Source organism: Lepidochelys kempii, chromosome 18 (genome assembly GCF_965140265.1).
Source record: "Lepidochelys kempii isolate rLepKem1 chromosome 18, rLepKem1.hap2, whole genome shotgun sequence".
NCBI classification, from domain to species: Eukaryota; Metazoa; Chordata; order Testudines; family Cheloniidae; genus Lepidochelys; species Lepidochelys kempii.
The window spans coordinates 1,706,939-1,724,544 of record NC_133273.1 but is presented as its reverse complement, the minus strand read 5'-3'; the positions used below and the strand labels follow the sequence as shown (position 1 = coordinate 1,724,544).

The window sequence follows — 17,606 nt, the reverse complement described above, 5'->3', positions numbered from 1 at the left end:
CTCATCCCCAGTCCCACCTCAGCGCATGCACCCTCAGCCAGAGCCCTCACCCCACCCCCACCCCCCCGTATCTCACCCCCCTGCCCCAGTCCAGAGCCCCCTCCCACACCCTGAACTGATTTCTGGCCCCACTACAGAGCCTGCTGGAGCCCTCACCCCCTCCTGCACCCCAACCCCCAATTTTGTGAGCATTCATGGCCCGCCATACAATTTCCATATCCAGATGTGGCCCTCAGGCCAAAAAGTTTCGTGCTCGAGGGGCTTGTCTATACAATAAGTTACTTTGTGGCTAGCCAGAATGTGAATGAACAACACACCAGCTTGCCATAAGAACGGCCATACTGGGTCTGACCAAAGGTCTGTTCAGCCCAGTATCCTGTCTACCGACAGTGGCCAATGCCAGGTGCCCCAGAGGGAGTGAATCTAACTGGTAATGATCTAGTGATCTCTCTCCTGCCATCCATCTCCACCCTCTGACAGACAGAGTCTAGGGACACCATTCCTTACCCATCCTGGCTAATAGCCATTAATGGACTTAGCCTCCATGAATTTATCCAGTTCTCTTTTCAACCCTGTTATAGTAGTAGCCTTCACAACCTCCTCAGGCAAGGAGTTCCACAGGTTGACTGTGTGCTGAGTGAAGAACTACTTCCTTTTATTTGTTTTAAACCTGCTACCCATTAATTTCATTTGTGGCCCCTAGTTCTTATATTATGGGAACAAGTAAATAACTTTTCCTTATTCACTTTCTCCACACCACTCATGATTTTATAGACCTCTATCATATCGCCCCTTAGTCTCCTCTTTTCCAAGCTGAAAAGTCCTAGCCTCTTTAATCTCGCCTCATATGGGACCCGTTCCAAACCTCTAATCATTTCAGTTGCCCTTTTCTGAACCTTTTCTAATGCCAGTATATCTTTTTTGAGATGAGGGGACCACATCTGTACACAGTATTCAAGATGCGGGCGTACCATGGATTTATATAAGGGCAATAAGATATTCTCTTTTTCTCTATCCATTTTTTAATGATTCCTAACATTCCGTTTTGCTTTTTTGACGACTGCTGCACACTGCGTGGATGTCTTCAGAGAACTATCCACGATGATTCCAAGATCTTTCTCCTGATTGTAGCTAAATTAGCCCCCATCATATTGTATGTATAATTGGGGTTATTTTTTCCAATGTGCATTACTTTACATCCACATTAAATTTTATTTGCCATTTTGTTGCCCAATCACTTAGTTTTGTGAGAACTTTCTGAAGTTCTTCACAGTCTGCTTTGGTCTTAACTGTCTTGAGCAGTTTAGTATCATCTGCAAACTTTGCCACCTTGCTGTTTATCCATTTCTCCAGATCATTTATGAATAGGTTGTATAGGATCGGTCCTAGGACTGACCCTTGGGGAACACCACTAGTTACCCCCCTCCATTCTGAAAATGTACCATTTATTCCTACCCTTTGTTCCCTTTTAACAAGTTCTCCATCCATGAAAGGATCTTCCCTTTTATCCCATGGCAACTTAATTTATGTAAGAGCCTTTGGTGAGGGACCTTGTCAAAGGCTTCCTGGAAATCTAAGTACACAGTGTCCACTGGATCCCCCTTGTCCACATGTTTGTTGACCCCCTCAAAGAACTCTAATAAATTAGTAAGACATGATTTCCCTTTACAGAAACTGTGTTGACTTTTGCGCAACAATTTATGTTTTATTCTTTACTATTGTTTCAGCTAATTTGCCCGGTACTGATGTTAGACTTACTGGTCTGTCATTGCCGGGATCACCACTAGAGCCCTTCTTAAATATTGGCGTTACATTAGCTATCTTCCAGTCATTGGGTACTGTAGCTGATTTAAAGGACATGTTAATAGTTCCGCATTTTCACCTTTGAGTGCTTTCAGAACTCTTGGGTGAATGCCATCTAGTCCTGGTGACTTGTTACTGTTAAGTTTCTCATTAATTCCAAAACCTCCTCTAGCGTCACTTCAATCTGTGACAATTCCTCAGATTTGTCACCTACAAAAGACGGCTCAGGTTTGGGAATCTTCCTAACATCCTCAGTCGTGAAGACTGAAGCAAAGAATTAATTTAGTTTCTCTGTGATGACTTTATCGTCTTTAAGTGCTCCTTTTGTATCTCGATCGTCCAGGGGCCCCACTGGTTGTTTAGCGGGCTTCCTGCTTCTGATGTACTTAAACATTTTTTTATTACCTTTTGAGTTTTTGGCTAGCTGTTCTTCAAACTCCTTTTTGGCTTTTCTTATTACAGTTTTACATTTAATTTGGCAGTGTTTATGCTCCTTTCTATTTACCTCACTAGGATTTGATTTCCACTTTTTAAAAGATGCCTTTTTATCTCTCACTGCTTCTTTTACATGGTTGTTAAGCCACGGTGGCTCTTTCTTTAGTTCTTTTACTGTGTTTTTTAATTTGGGGTATACATTTAAGTTGGGCCTCTATTATGGTGACTTTGAAAAGTGTCGATACAGCTTGCAGGGATTTCACTCTAGTCACTGTACCTTTTTAATTTCTTTTTAACTAACCTCATTTTTGCATAGTTCCCCTTTCTGAAATTAAATGCCACAGTGTTGGGCTGTTGAGGTGTTCTTCCCACCACAGGAATGTTAAATGTTGTTATATTATGGTCACTATCTCCAAGCGGTCCTGTTATAGTTATCTCTTGGACCAGATCATGCTCTCCTCTCAGGACTAGATCGAGAGTTGCCTCTCTCTTTGTGGGTTCCTGTACCAGCTGCTCCAAGAAGCAGTCATTTAAAGTATCGAGAAATATTATCTCTGCATTTCGTCCTGAGGTGACATGTACCCAGTCAATATGGGGATAATTGAAATCCCCCACTATTATTGAGTTTTTTATTTTGATAGCCTCTCTAATCTCCCTTAGCATTTCATCATCACTATCACTGTCCTGTTCACTTGGTCGATAATAGATCCCTACTGTTATTCTTATTAGAGCATGGAATTACTATCCATAGAGATTCAGTGGAACACGTGGATTCATTTAAGATTTTTATTTCATTTGATTCTGCATTTTCTGTCACAGATATTGCCACTCCCCTCCCTCCCCCCGCACAACCTGTTCTGTCCTTCCGATATATTTTTTGCTCCAGAATGATTGTGGATTGTCCTCACTCCACTGGGTTTCTGTGATGCCTATTATATCAATATCCTCCTTTAACACGAGGCACTCTAGTTCACCCATCTTATTATTTAGACTTCTACCATTTGTGTACAAGAACATTAAAAATTTGTCACTGTTTATTTGTCTGCCCTTTTCTGATGTGTCAGATTCTTTATGTGAATGTTTCTCGTCTGATTTGACCAATACTTTGTCCTCTTTCATCCCACTCACCATGTGTTGCTGTCATAACACAGTGAAAGTCCTGGAGTGCAGTTTAGTGGTTTGTAGTATATGAAGGCCCACTCCAGGACTGTGACTGCACTATATCATTGTCCACATGGTGAATTACTGTGCAGCAAGCTGTTGCAGTGTAGATTCACAGCCAGGCTTGCTGTGCAGTAAATTGCCATGTAAACATGACTTGGTGTCACAGAGTGTCAGGGAGTCAGGGCCCTGCACCCCCTCCCCCCACTTCCTGTGATTTACCGTGACTCTCAGCCAGCCAGTAAAACAGAAGCTGTATTAGGTAACAGGAACACAGTCAAAAACAGAGCTTGTAGGTACCGAAAACAGGACCCCTCAGTCAGGTCCATCTTGGGGGGGGTGGGGAGCCCAGACCCAGGTTCTGGGCCTCCCCCTGTCTCCCCAGCCAGCTCCAAACTGAAACTTCCTCCAGCAATCTCACCCAGCCACACCCTCCGGCTCCTCCTCCAGCCTTTGTCCAGTTTCCTGGACAGAAGGCGTCACCTGGCCCCAACCACCTCCTGGGCTCAGGTTATGTGCTGGCCGTCAAGTATCATCCCTCAGTGAAGTCACACCCTTATATCCTACCATCATCTAGTATTAATGGAGACAGTCAAACTAGTAAAACTCCCATGCAACATCAGGTTAATACTCCCTATTCTGTCACATCTCTACCCCCTTCAAGACTGAACTGAGCGGGGTCACTCTAACCAGTGTCCTGGGGAAGTTCAGACTCCCCTTTCTGGGACAATGCATCAGCTATCATGTTTGTATTCCCCTTCACATGGACTAGCTCCATATCATAATCCTGCAGGAGCAGGTTCCACCTCAGGAGCTTGGCATTGGCTCCTTTCATTTGGTGTAGCCAGGTCAGGAGGGAGTGGTCAGTGTGCACAGTTAAGTGTCGCCCAAATAGATATGACTGTAGTTTCTTAAGGGCCCATACCATATCCAGGCATTCCTTCTCTATGGCCGTGTAGTTTTGCTCCCGAGGTAACAACTTCTTGCTCAAGTCTCTCCCCCTTTTCATCAACCTGCATTAACACCACACCCAGCCCCGTGTCTGAGGCGTCTGTGAACACCATAAAGGGCTTGTCAAAGTCTAGGTTTACCAGAATTGGGCCACTGACCAGAGCCGCCTTCAGCTCACAGAGAGCCTTCTGGCACTGCTTGGTCCAGACCACCTTGTCTGGCTTTCCCTTCTTGCATAGCTCAGTGAAGGGGGCGGCTAGGGAGCTAAAGTGTGACACAAATCTTTTATAATTCCCTGCCATCCCAATAAAGGCTTGTACCTGCTTTTTGGTTTGGGGAGCGGGCCAGACTCTGATGGCCTCCACCTTGGCTGGTTCTGGCTTTAGGCAGCCACTTCCCACCCCGTGGCCCAGGTAAGATACCTCGGCCATCCCCACCTTGCACTTCTCAGCTTTTATGGTCAGCCCAGTACTTGTTTAACCTGGGACACATGGTCCTCCCAGGTTTGGCTGAAGACACAGATGTCATCAATGTACACCACAGCAAAACTCTCCGTCCCCCTCAGTAGCTGATCCACCAGGCGCTGGAAGGTGGCTGGCGCTCCCTTGAGGCCGAAAGGCAGGGTCAGGAACTCAGAGCCCCAGAGGGGTGATAAAGGCAGATTTCAGTCTGGCATCTGCTTCCAGTGGCACTTGCCAGTAGCCCTTTGTCAGATCCACAGTGGTAAGGTGGTGAGCTCCTCCCAGCTTGTCTAGGAGCTCGTCAAACCTGGGCATGGGGTAGGCATTAGACACTGATGGCATTAAGCTTCTGATAGTCCACACAGAACCGGGTTGACCCGTCCTTTTTGGGGACCAGCACCACCGGCGAGGCCCAAGGGCTGGAATATGGCTGGATCACCCCCAAAGCCAGCACTGACCTCTCTTTCCACGTCCTTAGCAGTTTTCCCTGTGACTCGGAAGGGGGAGCATCTTATAGAAGGATGCGATCCTGTCTCCACCTGGTGGACAGTCAGATTAGTGAGTCCAGGCTGGTTGGAAAACAGCTGTCGGTAGAAATGCAGCACCCCTCTGGCTAACCCCTGCCCAGAAAGCTGAGATCAATCAGAGAGGAATTGTTTCCAGGGAGAAGCCAGCTCCTGTCTTAGGGAATAGATCTACTAAAGGGTCCTCTCCCTGCTCCTCAAAATGTCCATGCACAGCCAACACCACATTCCCCCATCATAATGTAGCTTCATCATATTAACATGGTACACCCGGTGATGGTGTGCCTGATTAGACAGCTCCACCACATAGTTTACCTCATTTAGTTGCTTGACGACCTTGAAAGGGCCTTCCCAGGCGGCTTGTAGTTTTTTTTTCCTCACAGGGATGAGAACCATCACCTGGTCTCTAGTGGTGTAGTTGCAGGCCCATGCCGTGCGGTCATACCAAACCTTCTATTTCCTCTGGGCTCTGGCCAGATTCTCCTAGGCCAAGCCAATGAGCTCAGCAGGTCTTTCTCAGAAGATCAAGACATACTCCACCACTGATTCTCCATTGGTAATGGCCTTTCCCTCCCATTCATAGAATATCAGGGTTGGAAGGGACCTCAGGAGGTCATCTAGTCCATCGCCCTGCTCAAAGCATGACCAATCCCCCACTAAATCATCCCAGCCAGGGCTTTCTCAAGCCTGACCTTAAAAACCTTAAAGGAAGGAGATTCCACCACCTCCCTAGGGAACCCATTCCAGTGCTTCACCACCCTCCTAGTGAAAATGGTTTTCCCTAATATCCAACCTAAACCTCCCCCACTGCAACTTGAGACCATTACTCCTTTTTCTGTCATCTGCTACCACATAGAATAGTCTAGATCCATCCTCTTTGGAACCCTCTTTCAGGTAGTTGAAAGCAGCTATCAAATCCCCCCTCATTCTTCTCTTCTGTAGACTAAACAATCCCAGTTCCCTCAGCTTCTCCTCATAAGTGATGTGTTCCAGTCCCCTAATCATTTTTGTTGCCCTCCGCTGGACATTTTCCAATTTTTCCACATCCTTCTTGTAGTGTGGGGCCCAAAAGTGGACACAGTACTCCAGATGAGGCCTCACCAATGTCGAATAGAGGGGAACAATCACATCCCTCAATCTGCTGGCAATGCCCCTACTTATGCATCCCAAAATGCCATTGGCCTTCTTGGCCACATGGGGACACTGACTCTCATCCAGCTTCTCATCCACTGTAACCCCTAGGTCCTTGTCTGTAGAACTGCTGCCTAGCCATTCGGTCCCTAGTCTGTAGCGGGGCATGGGATTCTTCTGTCCTAAGTGCAGGACTCTGCACTTGTCCTTGTTGAACCTCATTTGTCTCTCATCAGGTCCAGGGGCCCCCTTATCCTTCTTCCATATAACATTAAAAAGGTGAAAACCCAGTAGACTCCTGGGGCACTTCCCTCTATGTGAACAGCTGGTGAGGTAAGTACTTGACCCAAGCTTGTGGGTGCTGGTTCATAAACATTTTCAGCATCATCTTTAGAGTTCCATTGAACCTCTCCACCAGCCTATTGAACTGGGGGTGAAATGTTGAAGCCCAGATGTGCCGGACCCCACATTTCTCCCACAAGCATTGCAGCAGGGCTGACATGAAGTTGGATCTTTGGTCTGTCAAGACTTCCTTGAGGAACCTCACTCACCTGAAAATGGTCAGCAGCACATCTGCCACGGTGTCTGCTTCAATAGAAGACAAGGCCACAAAATCTACCACCACCAGAATGTATTTCTTCCCCAACCTGGTCCTCTTGCTGGGAGGCACCACTATATCCACAGCTACCTTCTGAAAAGGCTCCTCTATGATGGGCAAAAGTCTCCAAGCTGCTTTCCCCTTGTCCCAGGCCTTCCCCGCCCTCTGACAGGGGTCACAGGATCTGCAATACTGTTGGACAGTATTAAAGACTCCAGGCCAGTAAAAGTTCTGTAGCAGCCTCTGCCTGGTATGCTGGGTTCCATGGTGTCCTGAGAGAGGGATGTTATGGTCCAGGTACAGTAGCTTGTGGCGATACTTCTGGGGGACCACCAGCTGCCTCTGGATCTCCCATGACTCCACTTCTGTTGCGGGAGCCCATTCTCAGTACAGAAATCCCTTCTCCCACAGGAACCTCTCCTGGCAGCCTTTTCCCAGGTTCTGTGCCGCACTGAAGCCAGCCAGGTCCCTTAGCTTCTGCAAGGAGGGATCTTTCTGCAACTTGGCCTGGAACTCAGCAGCTGGGGAAGGGATTTGGACCTGCTCACTCTCGCTGGCTGGGTCTGAAGCCGTCACTCCTCTGAGCCTTGTCCCTGGGCGCTCCCTCCCCACCAGGGTAGGGTCCTGCACCTCCGGTGAGGTATCCTTCCCAATGTCAGGGTGTAGTGCCCCTCACCGGCTCTGGCTACGGGTCATGCCTAGGGTGTTCTGGGGGTTGCTTGGCCAATTGTATCACCCCCCGATGATCACCTCAGCACCTGTGTCCCAGTATCCATGACCTTCCTCCCATCCACCTTCAGGGGAACAAAGCACTGGCTCACAGTGACAGCCCCGCGCCCACCCTGTAAACTGAGAACCTTGTGTCTGGAGCATCCAGCCGCACAGAGAAGCTGGTTTGGGAAACTCCTCCCTCCTGAACAGTTGGTAAGCTGAAGCCTGCCCCTCCTCCGGCTGGGTCTCTACCCAGTTAACTCTGTGAGGGTTCGATTTGCTCAGTCTATCCTTAAGCTTGGGGCACTGGGTCCATATATGGCCTCTCTGCCACAGGAATAACAATTTATGTTCCGTTGGTCCTGATGCTGGTTGTTTCCCTTAAGAGGGGGTTCTCCACATTTCCCCTTTGTGGGATCCCAGTGTGACTCACTCTCTGCACCGTGGTGGGCTTATTCTTTTGGGACTCCTCGGTTCCACCCAGACCAGCTGTCTGGCTTTTTGTCCACCAACCATACCCTCAGGTTGGATGGGCAATGTTCATACAGGTGCTCCAGTACAATCAGGTTAACCATGTCCTCCTTAGTCTGGTCCTCATCTGCCCACTTTTGGACATATCCCTCCATTCGGAGGATCAGTTCCAGATATGTGTCCTCAGGGGTTTTACGCTGACTCCGGAACTTTTTCTGGTACGCCTCAGGAGTCATCCCAAACTTGCGTAGCAGGGTCTTTTTGAACAGTTCATAGTCCCCTGTCTCCACCCCTTCCATTCGGCTGTACATCCCCAAGGCTTTGGGGTCTAGTAAGGGAGTGAGAAACTGGAGCCTGTCTGCAGGGTCAACCCTATATAGCTCACAGGCTCTCTCAAAGGCAGTGTCCTCCCCTTCCTTAAACTGGGACAGGATGCGCTTATCAAAGCTCCATGTAGTCCTGGGTCCCCCCTCACTCACCTCAGCAGGGGGCTCTCTGCTCCTCAGCCTTCCCAACTCCAGTTTATGCTGCCGCTGTTTCTCCTGATCCTCCAGCTCTTTCAGTTTTATCTCCCTCTCCCATTCCAGCTGCCTCAGCTCCAGCAATGGGGAGCTCCGCCGGAAGGATCCTCTGCTGTCTGCGGGAGTCATGGAGCCCCTGGTGTTCGCCAAGCTCCTCCCCTAGCCTTAGGTAGGAGGGGCCTCGGAGTGCTCTCGGCAGCAGTGTGACCATTCCCAGCCGGGACAGACACGAGCGCCGGCGCTGCATCTGCCATGCTGCTTCCTCCAGGGCAGGGATCAGTTCCTCCGAGCTATCCTCCTCCAGCTGGGCAATCAGCTGTGCTTTAGTGAGGTTTCCAATGCACAGCCGTCTCTCTTTGCACAGCTCTACAAGGTCCCTCTTAAGGAGATGGTTATACATCTCCCCGTTGTTCCCAAGTTGTTGTGGACTTGCAGGCCTGTGTGCTCTCGGCTCCCCACGGTTTCCAGGAAGAACTCCTGTTGTGCCAGCCCTTCTCCAGGTCACCACCTCTCTTCCAGGGTCAAGCTGCAGACTCCTCCGCCCCTGGAATCGCTCACCAGAGGGACCCCATTCCTGCAATAGTCCTTCTCTCTCCCAGAGTCAAGCTGTAGAGTCCTATGCCTCTGGAACTGCTCACTGCAGTCCCCAGGGGGACCCCGTTACTGCGACAGTCCTTCTCACTGGTCACACACTCCCAGGGGTTAAGCGTAGCTCTTTCGCCTCCTGAAACCGCTCTTCTCTGAGCCTTCTGCATGCCTGGTTCTTGTTAATCCCCCTTCGTTTTAACTGCTCCCAGTCACTTACTGCAGGAAGCGCCATCCACAGGGTGCAGTACATCCTACCACTGCCACCAGTTGTCACAGAGTGTGGGGGAGTCAGGGTCCTGCACGCACTTCCCCCCCCCACTTCCTGCGATTCACCATGACTCCCAGTGTGACGGGGTTGGGACTCACCACTGCAGCACCTCCTGCTGACTCATCAGGGAATTAGCTCAGTCCAGTGTGGAGCACCCTCTACTGGTGGTGTCCCATCCATGTCTCGCCCTCTCTTGGCACCTGGACCCATATTGCTCCCTTCTTGCAGCGTCCTCTTCAAGACACTGTCCTCCGGCAGTGCCCCCTAGTTCTCGTTCACCCCCTTCCAGGGTGGGGTTTAATCAGCAGTCTTTCACTTCGCCCAGCCACAGCGGCCAACCATACCCAAAGTCTAACCTCTTTTGCCAGGGGTCTGGTGCAGTCCACTATCGCCACGTCCAACAGCTGGGTGTATGGGGAAGGGGGGGATCCAGACCCACCCTCTACTCTGGGTCCTGACCCAGGGACCCTTTGGCAGCTGCCTTCCTGCCCTCCTTCTCTCCCCTTGTCCGCCTCTCTCCCTGGGTCGCTTCCCCTTCATCCCCTTTGCACCAGCCCGGCCCTTCCCTCGGGGCCTGCAGCCTGGCAGATACCAGGCTGGAGTTCCTTCTGCTCCCCTCACCTGCCCCCACACTGCGCTGTCCATGGTGCTAGTCCCCTCGCACAGGAGACAGACCTTCACCCTCTGAAGGCCTAGGAGAGACTGACTGCTCACTTCCTGGGCAGCCTTTATATAAGGCTGAGTCTGGCCCTGGTTGGCTATCTCTTACTCAGCCTCTGATTGGCTCCCTAGCAGGCCTTCTCTGATTGGCCACCCACCCGCACAGCCTCTCTGGCCTGCTGGAGCCCCCTCTAGTATAGGAGTGGGGCAGCCACCCCACTACACTCAGCCAGCCAGTAAAACAGGTTTATTAGATGAGAGGAACACAGTCTGAAACAGAGCTTGTAGGTACAGAAAACAGGACCCCTCAGTCAGGTCCATCTCGGAGTGTGGGGAGCCCAACCCAGGTTCTTGGCCTCCCCCTGTCTTCCCAGCCAGCTCCAAACTGAAGCTCCCTCCAGCAGTCTCACCCAGTCCCCAGCTCCTCCTCCAGCCTTTGTCCAGTTTCCCGGGCAGAAGATGTCACCTGGCCCCACCCCCTCCTGGGCTCAGGTTATGTGCTGGCTGTCAAGTATCATCCCTTAGTGAAGTCACACCCTTAGATCCCACCACCATCTAGTATTAATGCAGAGAGTAAACTAGTAAAACTCCCATGCAAGATTACCAGGTTAATACTCCCTACCACTGTTCCCTCTAAGCTGTGCGTGTGTGTGCGTGCACACAGATCCTAAACCCCACGTACACAGCGAAACACGATGCACAAAAAATGAAATACTACATTGGATCTAGGCTGAAATATCATTTACGGGCGACTTTTGACATTGTTCGCCCGCCATCTATCAACACAGCCAGATTCTACTAGCTGGCAAGGGGGGGGAAGGAAAAGGAGGTTAAATTTCCTTTTTTCTAAGTATTTAAAAAAGACATTTATAAAATAACATGGTGTAAAACTGTTATCACAAATCGCAAATTAAAACTTTTAAAATGTATAAGCATTTTACTCGCTTGGGTGCATTTGCCTCATGGCGCACAAATTTGAACTCTACTTCAAAATTTTGCACAGAAGAAATTTTTTGTGCACACGGCCTGTCAACAATTAGAGGGAACATTGCTCCCTACTCCGTCACACTTGGGACTAGATTTTTGTGAGGGTTATGGTGAGACGTTCAAGAGTGGTGGCTGACTCTACCCAGATATTGCCCAAATGGATTAGGCTTAATATACAAATCTGCTATGACTTTACATTTATTTCAGTACCCGAGGGTCTCAAACTATATTCCAACAAATCCATAGCTATTTCGACAACATGTCTCAGAACTACATAATTGAATTATGAAAAGCTGCTGCCTGGAACAAAATTCTTGTATCTACACAGCATTTGTCTCTTGACTTGGCTTCCAGATTTAATGCTCAGTTTAGGTGAATGATCCTGCAGTCTTTAATTAGTTGACCTCAGACCTGCATTCTTTGCGCATTGTTACTGCTGTTTAATCTCAGAATGGGTTCGGTACTGACAATACTCAAAAGATGTAACTTGCCAGTGTCTGTGGTTTCTTGTGAAGAATGTCAGTATAGATGCACATTTTCATTCTCCATCCTCCCTTCTTCAGCATCTCCGACGTGGATTCCGTTTTAATGGATCTGAACATTGGTGTTGTGAGAGAGCATGCTGCCTCAATGGTCAGAGCATTGTAGAGGGGTCTGCTTTTGGTGCTGAAAGCGTATGCACATTTGAGTGTGGATCTATGCTGACAATACTTGAAGAACCAGTTATTGTTTAGTAACCTCTTTTTTTTCAACAGAAAGTCAACCACTTTTTCTAGGGGGTGATGACTAGCATGCACATATTCTTCAGAATGGTTTGGTTATAAGTGAATAATTTCCTTGTACTCTGTGTGTCATTTTGTTCTTTTTTTCGAGCTGTGGATTCTGATGTCCTTTCTAGCTGCTCTTTAATCATAGAATAAAATCTGCTTTTGACTTGACAAGCCCTCCATGATAACTAGGAGGACTGAAAAGGATTTTAGTTTTCCTAGGGGCAGATTGCAAAAGTTTCACAATATCCTCTATGAACTGGTTTCAGTTAAGTTGACTGGACCTGTATGTGTGCATCCCTGCCAGTCTATATCAGCTAGGAATAAGATGATTCCTCTCTGAGAAAGGGACAAAACCAGTTAGGGGAAGGAGTAGCAGACTCTCTTTACCACCCTTTTCTCTGATCAGCACAAAGGTGCTTTAAATCTTCCTGCACGGAATTATTTTGGACTATGTCCAAGCCTTCATATATTGCCCATTGTCATTTTCATTTGTATGTTGCAGCTGTTTTGAGTGTCTCTCAAGTGATGTAACTGAATGCATCACTACTTAGAATGTAATAAAGGGGATTGGACAACCCCTTAGTCATAAACCATGTGTCTCATGTGCCCTACCTCTCGTAGTTTTCAAATAGACTGAAGATATTCTTTGTTTGTAGATTAGGAGCCTGGAATTTCCTTCTACTTTCTTTCTAATATCCTTTATTGCTGGCTGATTTTTCTGTGGGGTACACACATTTATCTATATGTTGGCAATATCTCCTTTTATTAATTTTTGTAGTGTTTTGAAATTCCTGAGATTTAAATGGCTTTTTTTAAACAGAGAGTTGTTGGTGTGAATACTGTTCATTGGGAAAAGATTGCTAGATTGTTGCACTGTGAGTATAAAACAAATTAGCAAAGATTTCATTGCGCTGAATTGCTGGGGGATATCTCTTGCAGTTGTGATTCCTTGTTGATATTCCATCTCTTGTTTTACTGACCTGGAAACTGCATTTAAGCACCTTAGGTTGCATCATAAATATGGTAGAATAGAAACACATATATGAGCCATGGAAAGTATTTTATTTAGATCTGCATAGTATGTTTGGCTTTTTTGAGAGACTGAGGAAGGAGCTAGTTTTCCAAAAGAACTGCTTTGAATTTTTATTCTTCTTTATTGATGGCAAGTCCATCAGTCAGCAATGTCAGATTTTCTGTGCAGTCTTCATCCCCTTTTTAAGAATAAATGGGGAATTTCGTCTCTTGTTGCCATTGTGTGTCACTTATTCTGACTGGTAGCAAGCCCCTGTTGCACTACTTTGCAAATCCCAGTGAGCAGTTTTTTGCATCAAAAATCACAACGTTGTTTGGTATAACTTATGATGTAGTCTCATAGTAAGGTCACATGACTGAAATATCAAGGATATTGCAATGAAAGCCCCCCACTGTAACTGAATCAAGTTGTGGTATTAGTTTCCACACCTTCATGAGCACCAGTTTCACATATGTAGTTAAATAATGTTTGAATTGGATCACATTTTAAAAATGCTGCTGATTCTGGCCTCCTTCATATCTGGCAGTTCCTTACTCCCAAAGAATAGAATGGTATAAAGATTGAATTACTAATATTATGTTTTACTAATAGTTTATCTCCTTACAGGTAACACAGGTAGCAAGACAACCGGGACCTCCTGCTCCATCCCCTTACTCTGCACATGAAATAAACAAAGGACATCCAAATCTTGCTGCAACGCCACCAGGACATGCATCATCCCCTGGACTTTCACAGGTAAGAGAGGTGCTGGTTAGAAATTTGCCTGCTCTTGGGTTTTTTTAGTATTTTTCCCTCAGGTCAAGGAGCTCAATTCAAATTTTTTGAATTATTTACTTTCTGTGACCACTATAAAACTGATTAATGGGGAGCATGCCATTTTAAAGCAACTCCAATCCTGTAGTGACTTATGTGTACCATGCTAGTTGGTTGTTAATCATTAGTGTGTTGTTGCTCATGAAGTGAAAGGATTATATTGGTGTCATCTTAAAAAATTGCAGAAAATATTGGTGACAGTTTTGAGGAATATTCCCATTTCTCACAAACTGTTCTGGGTTATGGTCCATTTTTGTTTTAACCATTGCAGAAGTGCCTCACATATTGTTATAGTGTTTTTCCATGTTACATTTTTTATACAGTGCTGATGGGAAAAGCACTTTACAATTAATATTAAAAATAGTGAAATAAATTTACAAAAAGAAGTGCCAATAATACAAGACAAAATGACAGATTGCACACAAAAGAAGGTACAGAAGAAGAGCAAAAAAAGAAATAATAGTAAGGATGAACAAATAATGTTTGATTAGCAAGTTGTTGAGAACAAATTAGTTTTTAGATGTTTTAAAAGTCTACTGTTGTACTGGAGTGAAAATGAAAGGAGGAGCATACTCCATAAAAAAAGAGGCAAGAGAGAATGAGAAAAAGGAAATTGAGAAGGGATGCTGCATGAAGTTCTGAAGGATTGGAAGTGGAGGAAAGCCAGTGGTGTGGGAGCAGACAAAATGAGAACTAGAATCTTAGGACTTTTCTACACAGAAACTTAGTGTGTGGTAGGCTAGCGTGCTGTAGATTCACACACTGGTTTACTGCACACTAAGTTCATGTAGATAAGCCCTTAAACTTAATTTGGATTTCAGTTGACAATCAGTTGAGCAGATGGAAAAAATGTAAAGCCGTGAGATACCCAGGAGGTTAAGATGGGCAGTAGAGTTCTGAACAAGATCCATCAGTTTACAGGAGAAAGGAGGAAGACCAATTGTGGAATTGGGGGAGGGCAGTGTCCAGAAGACAGGATAAGAGATAATGAGAGCTTCACGCTTACTCTAGGGCTAGGAAAAAGCAACTAAAAATTTTGGCAAACGCTGCTGAAATTTCCAGCCAACCTCTCTAATGTTGGAGAAGCAGAAAAGTGTGTGATCCACTTTTCAGACTGTTTTGATGTGTAAAAGCAAATGAGGATATGTGTGAAACATTCCAGCTAGTATAAATATAGCATATTAGCAGATTACAGATAAAGCACTATGTATATGATACATAGGGTAAAGCACCTCGCTAGAAATCTAGATACTTGTCTGGATACTTGTAAAGGCTTATCTTCTTAGAGGCCTGGAAAGTGGATTCTAAAGTATCTTGCAGGCATTGTGGATGCTGTCGCGGAGCATTACCTTGTACTTTTATGTCACTGCTGCTACTTATCCATTCTTTGGTTTGAAGGTGAAGCCTCACACTACAAAGAGAAACAAATTCCAAGGGTGAAGGAAGCAGGGGAAACCCTAATATCTTTTTTGACCTTTCTTGCATACCAGCAAACTCAGTTAACTTACTGACAAAGGGAAAGCCAATCCCTGAACGACACTGGCGGAGGAGAGGAAGGAGAGTGACCCACACAAAGTTTTAAAATGTTAGCCAAGTTTTTTTCCCTTAATATTTTCCAATTGAGTCAATGTTTACAAAGAAGATGGGGTCTGTGCCAGAATCCCTACTCTAGGCAGCCGTGGAGAATGCTAGTTTGCTGTTCCAATGACTCTTAGGGGCTTTGAAATTAGACCCAGATTGTGCCACCACTGCTTAGACTACAGTATTTTTTTTTATCTGTGATGATCAGTAGGAGGGGCATGGCCTTGTATCCTCCCCACCATCTTGGGGACACTTGTGGGTACTAGGATGGAGCAGTTCCTATGCTTAATTGTACCTGTCCCATGCATTCGTGGCGTAAAGGAAGGAAAGCATAAGGGCCAGATACAATCTAGCCCTGTTGAATAGATGGAAGCATCCAGTCATTTGTTTCTCTAGGTGGTTCTGGCAGCTCTTCCGCCAGTACCTTGGACAACCAGTGGTTAGAAATCTTGTTAAAGTGAAAGCTTTCTGAACTCTGTAGACAAATAGTAAAAAACGAAAGGGAGAATAATAGTTGTTTTCACTGGTTTTCATTGTTTATGCAAATTGCCTTTAAACAGAGTTTTTCTGCTGTAGTGGGACACATCTGCTGACCCTCTTCTTGTAAGGAGAGTCTCCTCTGCTGACCAGATGGAGGCAGCTAGAGCTTTGTATCTGGGTAAGCCTGGCTAGCAGGAGGTCTGTCCATCAATTGCTCTCTATAGTGTCAAGCCCCTGTGGGAGCTTCCATTAATTTCCCCAGTGGCGAATCTATTCTGTAATAAGATCTTTCTTCACTTCTACACCCTTTTGATTCCCCTGCTTTTGTCTTGACTGCTTTTACTCTCTTTTCTCCCCTGTGTTCCTTTGCTGGTTTCTTCACTGGGCAGAGTACATATTCCTCTGCCTGACTTGCCTCCAGCAGGAAGAATGAAGATGGAAGTGGCTCACACCGATGGCTCCCCATCAAAGCACCAATATCCTCTTCTGCTCTGTGGGGCACTCCACTGAGGCATGGCCCTACTGGAGCTGGAAGATACAGAAATTTTGGGAGCAGCTGAGAACCCCTCATAGAGCCGGGCAGTAGCTGCAGCAGGCTTCTTGGCTCCTATCCGAAAACAGTGTTACAAGAGAAATCAGCTGCAGTTGTGGCAACAGTTGCACTTTAGAGAGCAAACCAGCATGGAAGAGAAGCAGCAGCCCCTACACTGTTGAGAGAAAACTCCAGCAAACAAGGTAAAACCAGTTCCTCCTCCTCAGCAGGCAAGAAAGTGGGGGTTGAGATTAACAGGGATCTTCTCATTCGTCCCTACTTTGCTTTGATAGCCAGAACCTCTGCACATGGGTAAGCTCCCAGAGGTACTACACTGAATGCATTTAGTGATAGGAGAGTAGGCAGGTCTCCCCCCACCTATCCTTTGTGAGTGGCCTAGTAAATGTCTCCCCATAGCTATCCCACCTCAGCATCTGTATCATTACTGTCAAAAGCAGCCTCCAAAAATCCAAAAGTCAAAGTGTAAAGATGGTTGCTCTCTCCTCAACTGGTTCACCTGAGTCTCTTCCAGTAGGCACACCTGCAAAGGTTACAAACAAAATTTCTAGAGAACATAAAGGACACATAGGTGGATCTCAGATTCTTTCTCAGTTGATGCCACCTCCTTTTTCTGGAAGAGGGAGAGCTATCATAGTTCAGTTTGGAAAAAAAAATCTGACCACAGTAGCCAAAACACACTATTCATGATGGAATACCGTTACACCAGGTTCAAAAGGATCTTCTAAGCTTCTTGAGCTGGACTAAACCCTAGAAGTTCCCAAGCAGAAAATCATTATAGTTTCTGATAGGGAATATTTTCCATGCAAATGTTAAAAGAGTGAAATTTTCCAACTCAGCTCAGTTATAAAGGAGATTATCTCATTAGAATTGGATCAGGCATCTAGTGGGAGATGCCTCAACAGACAGGAAGTAGTACTCTTGTACAAACTTCAAATGACAAAGCCCTGGTATGAATGCCAGAAGTCTGTTGTCTTGCATGCGGAGGCCAAAGAGCCGGTTGTTCCCATTGAAGACAACTGCATGAGGGACCAAGTAGATAGAAGGACTGAGGCCTCACTTTGCAGAAACTATGAAAAGGCAGGTATCTGCAATCCTACAGTTCAGGC

General features: G+C 46.4%; 1 protein-coding gene across 17 annotated transcripts in view; it reads left to right on the top strand.

The window, feature by feature from the left end:
- Nucleotides 1-17,606, top strand: part of EIF4G3 (eukaryotic translation initiation factor 4 gamma 3) — a 440,859-nt gene that overhangs the window by 129,329 nt on the left and 293,924 nt on the right. For all 17 annotated transcript variants that reach the window (XM_073316601.1, XM_073316591.1, XM_073316590.1 and 14 more), the window contains exon 3: nt 13,680-13,808. In XM_073316601.1, coding sequence (XP_073172702.1) covers nt 13,680-13,808 — 129 coding nt within the window. The remainder of the gene's footprint in view (nt 1-13,679; nt 13,809-17,606) is intronic.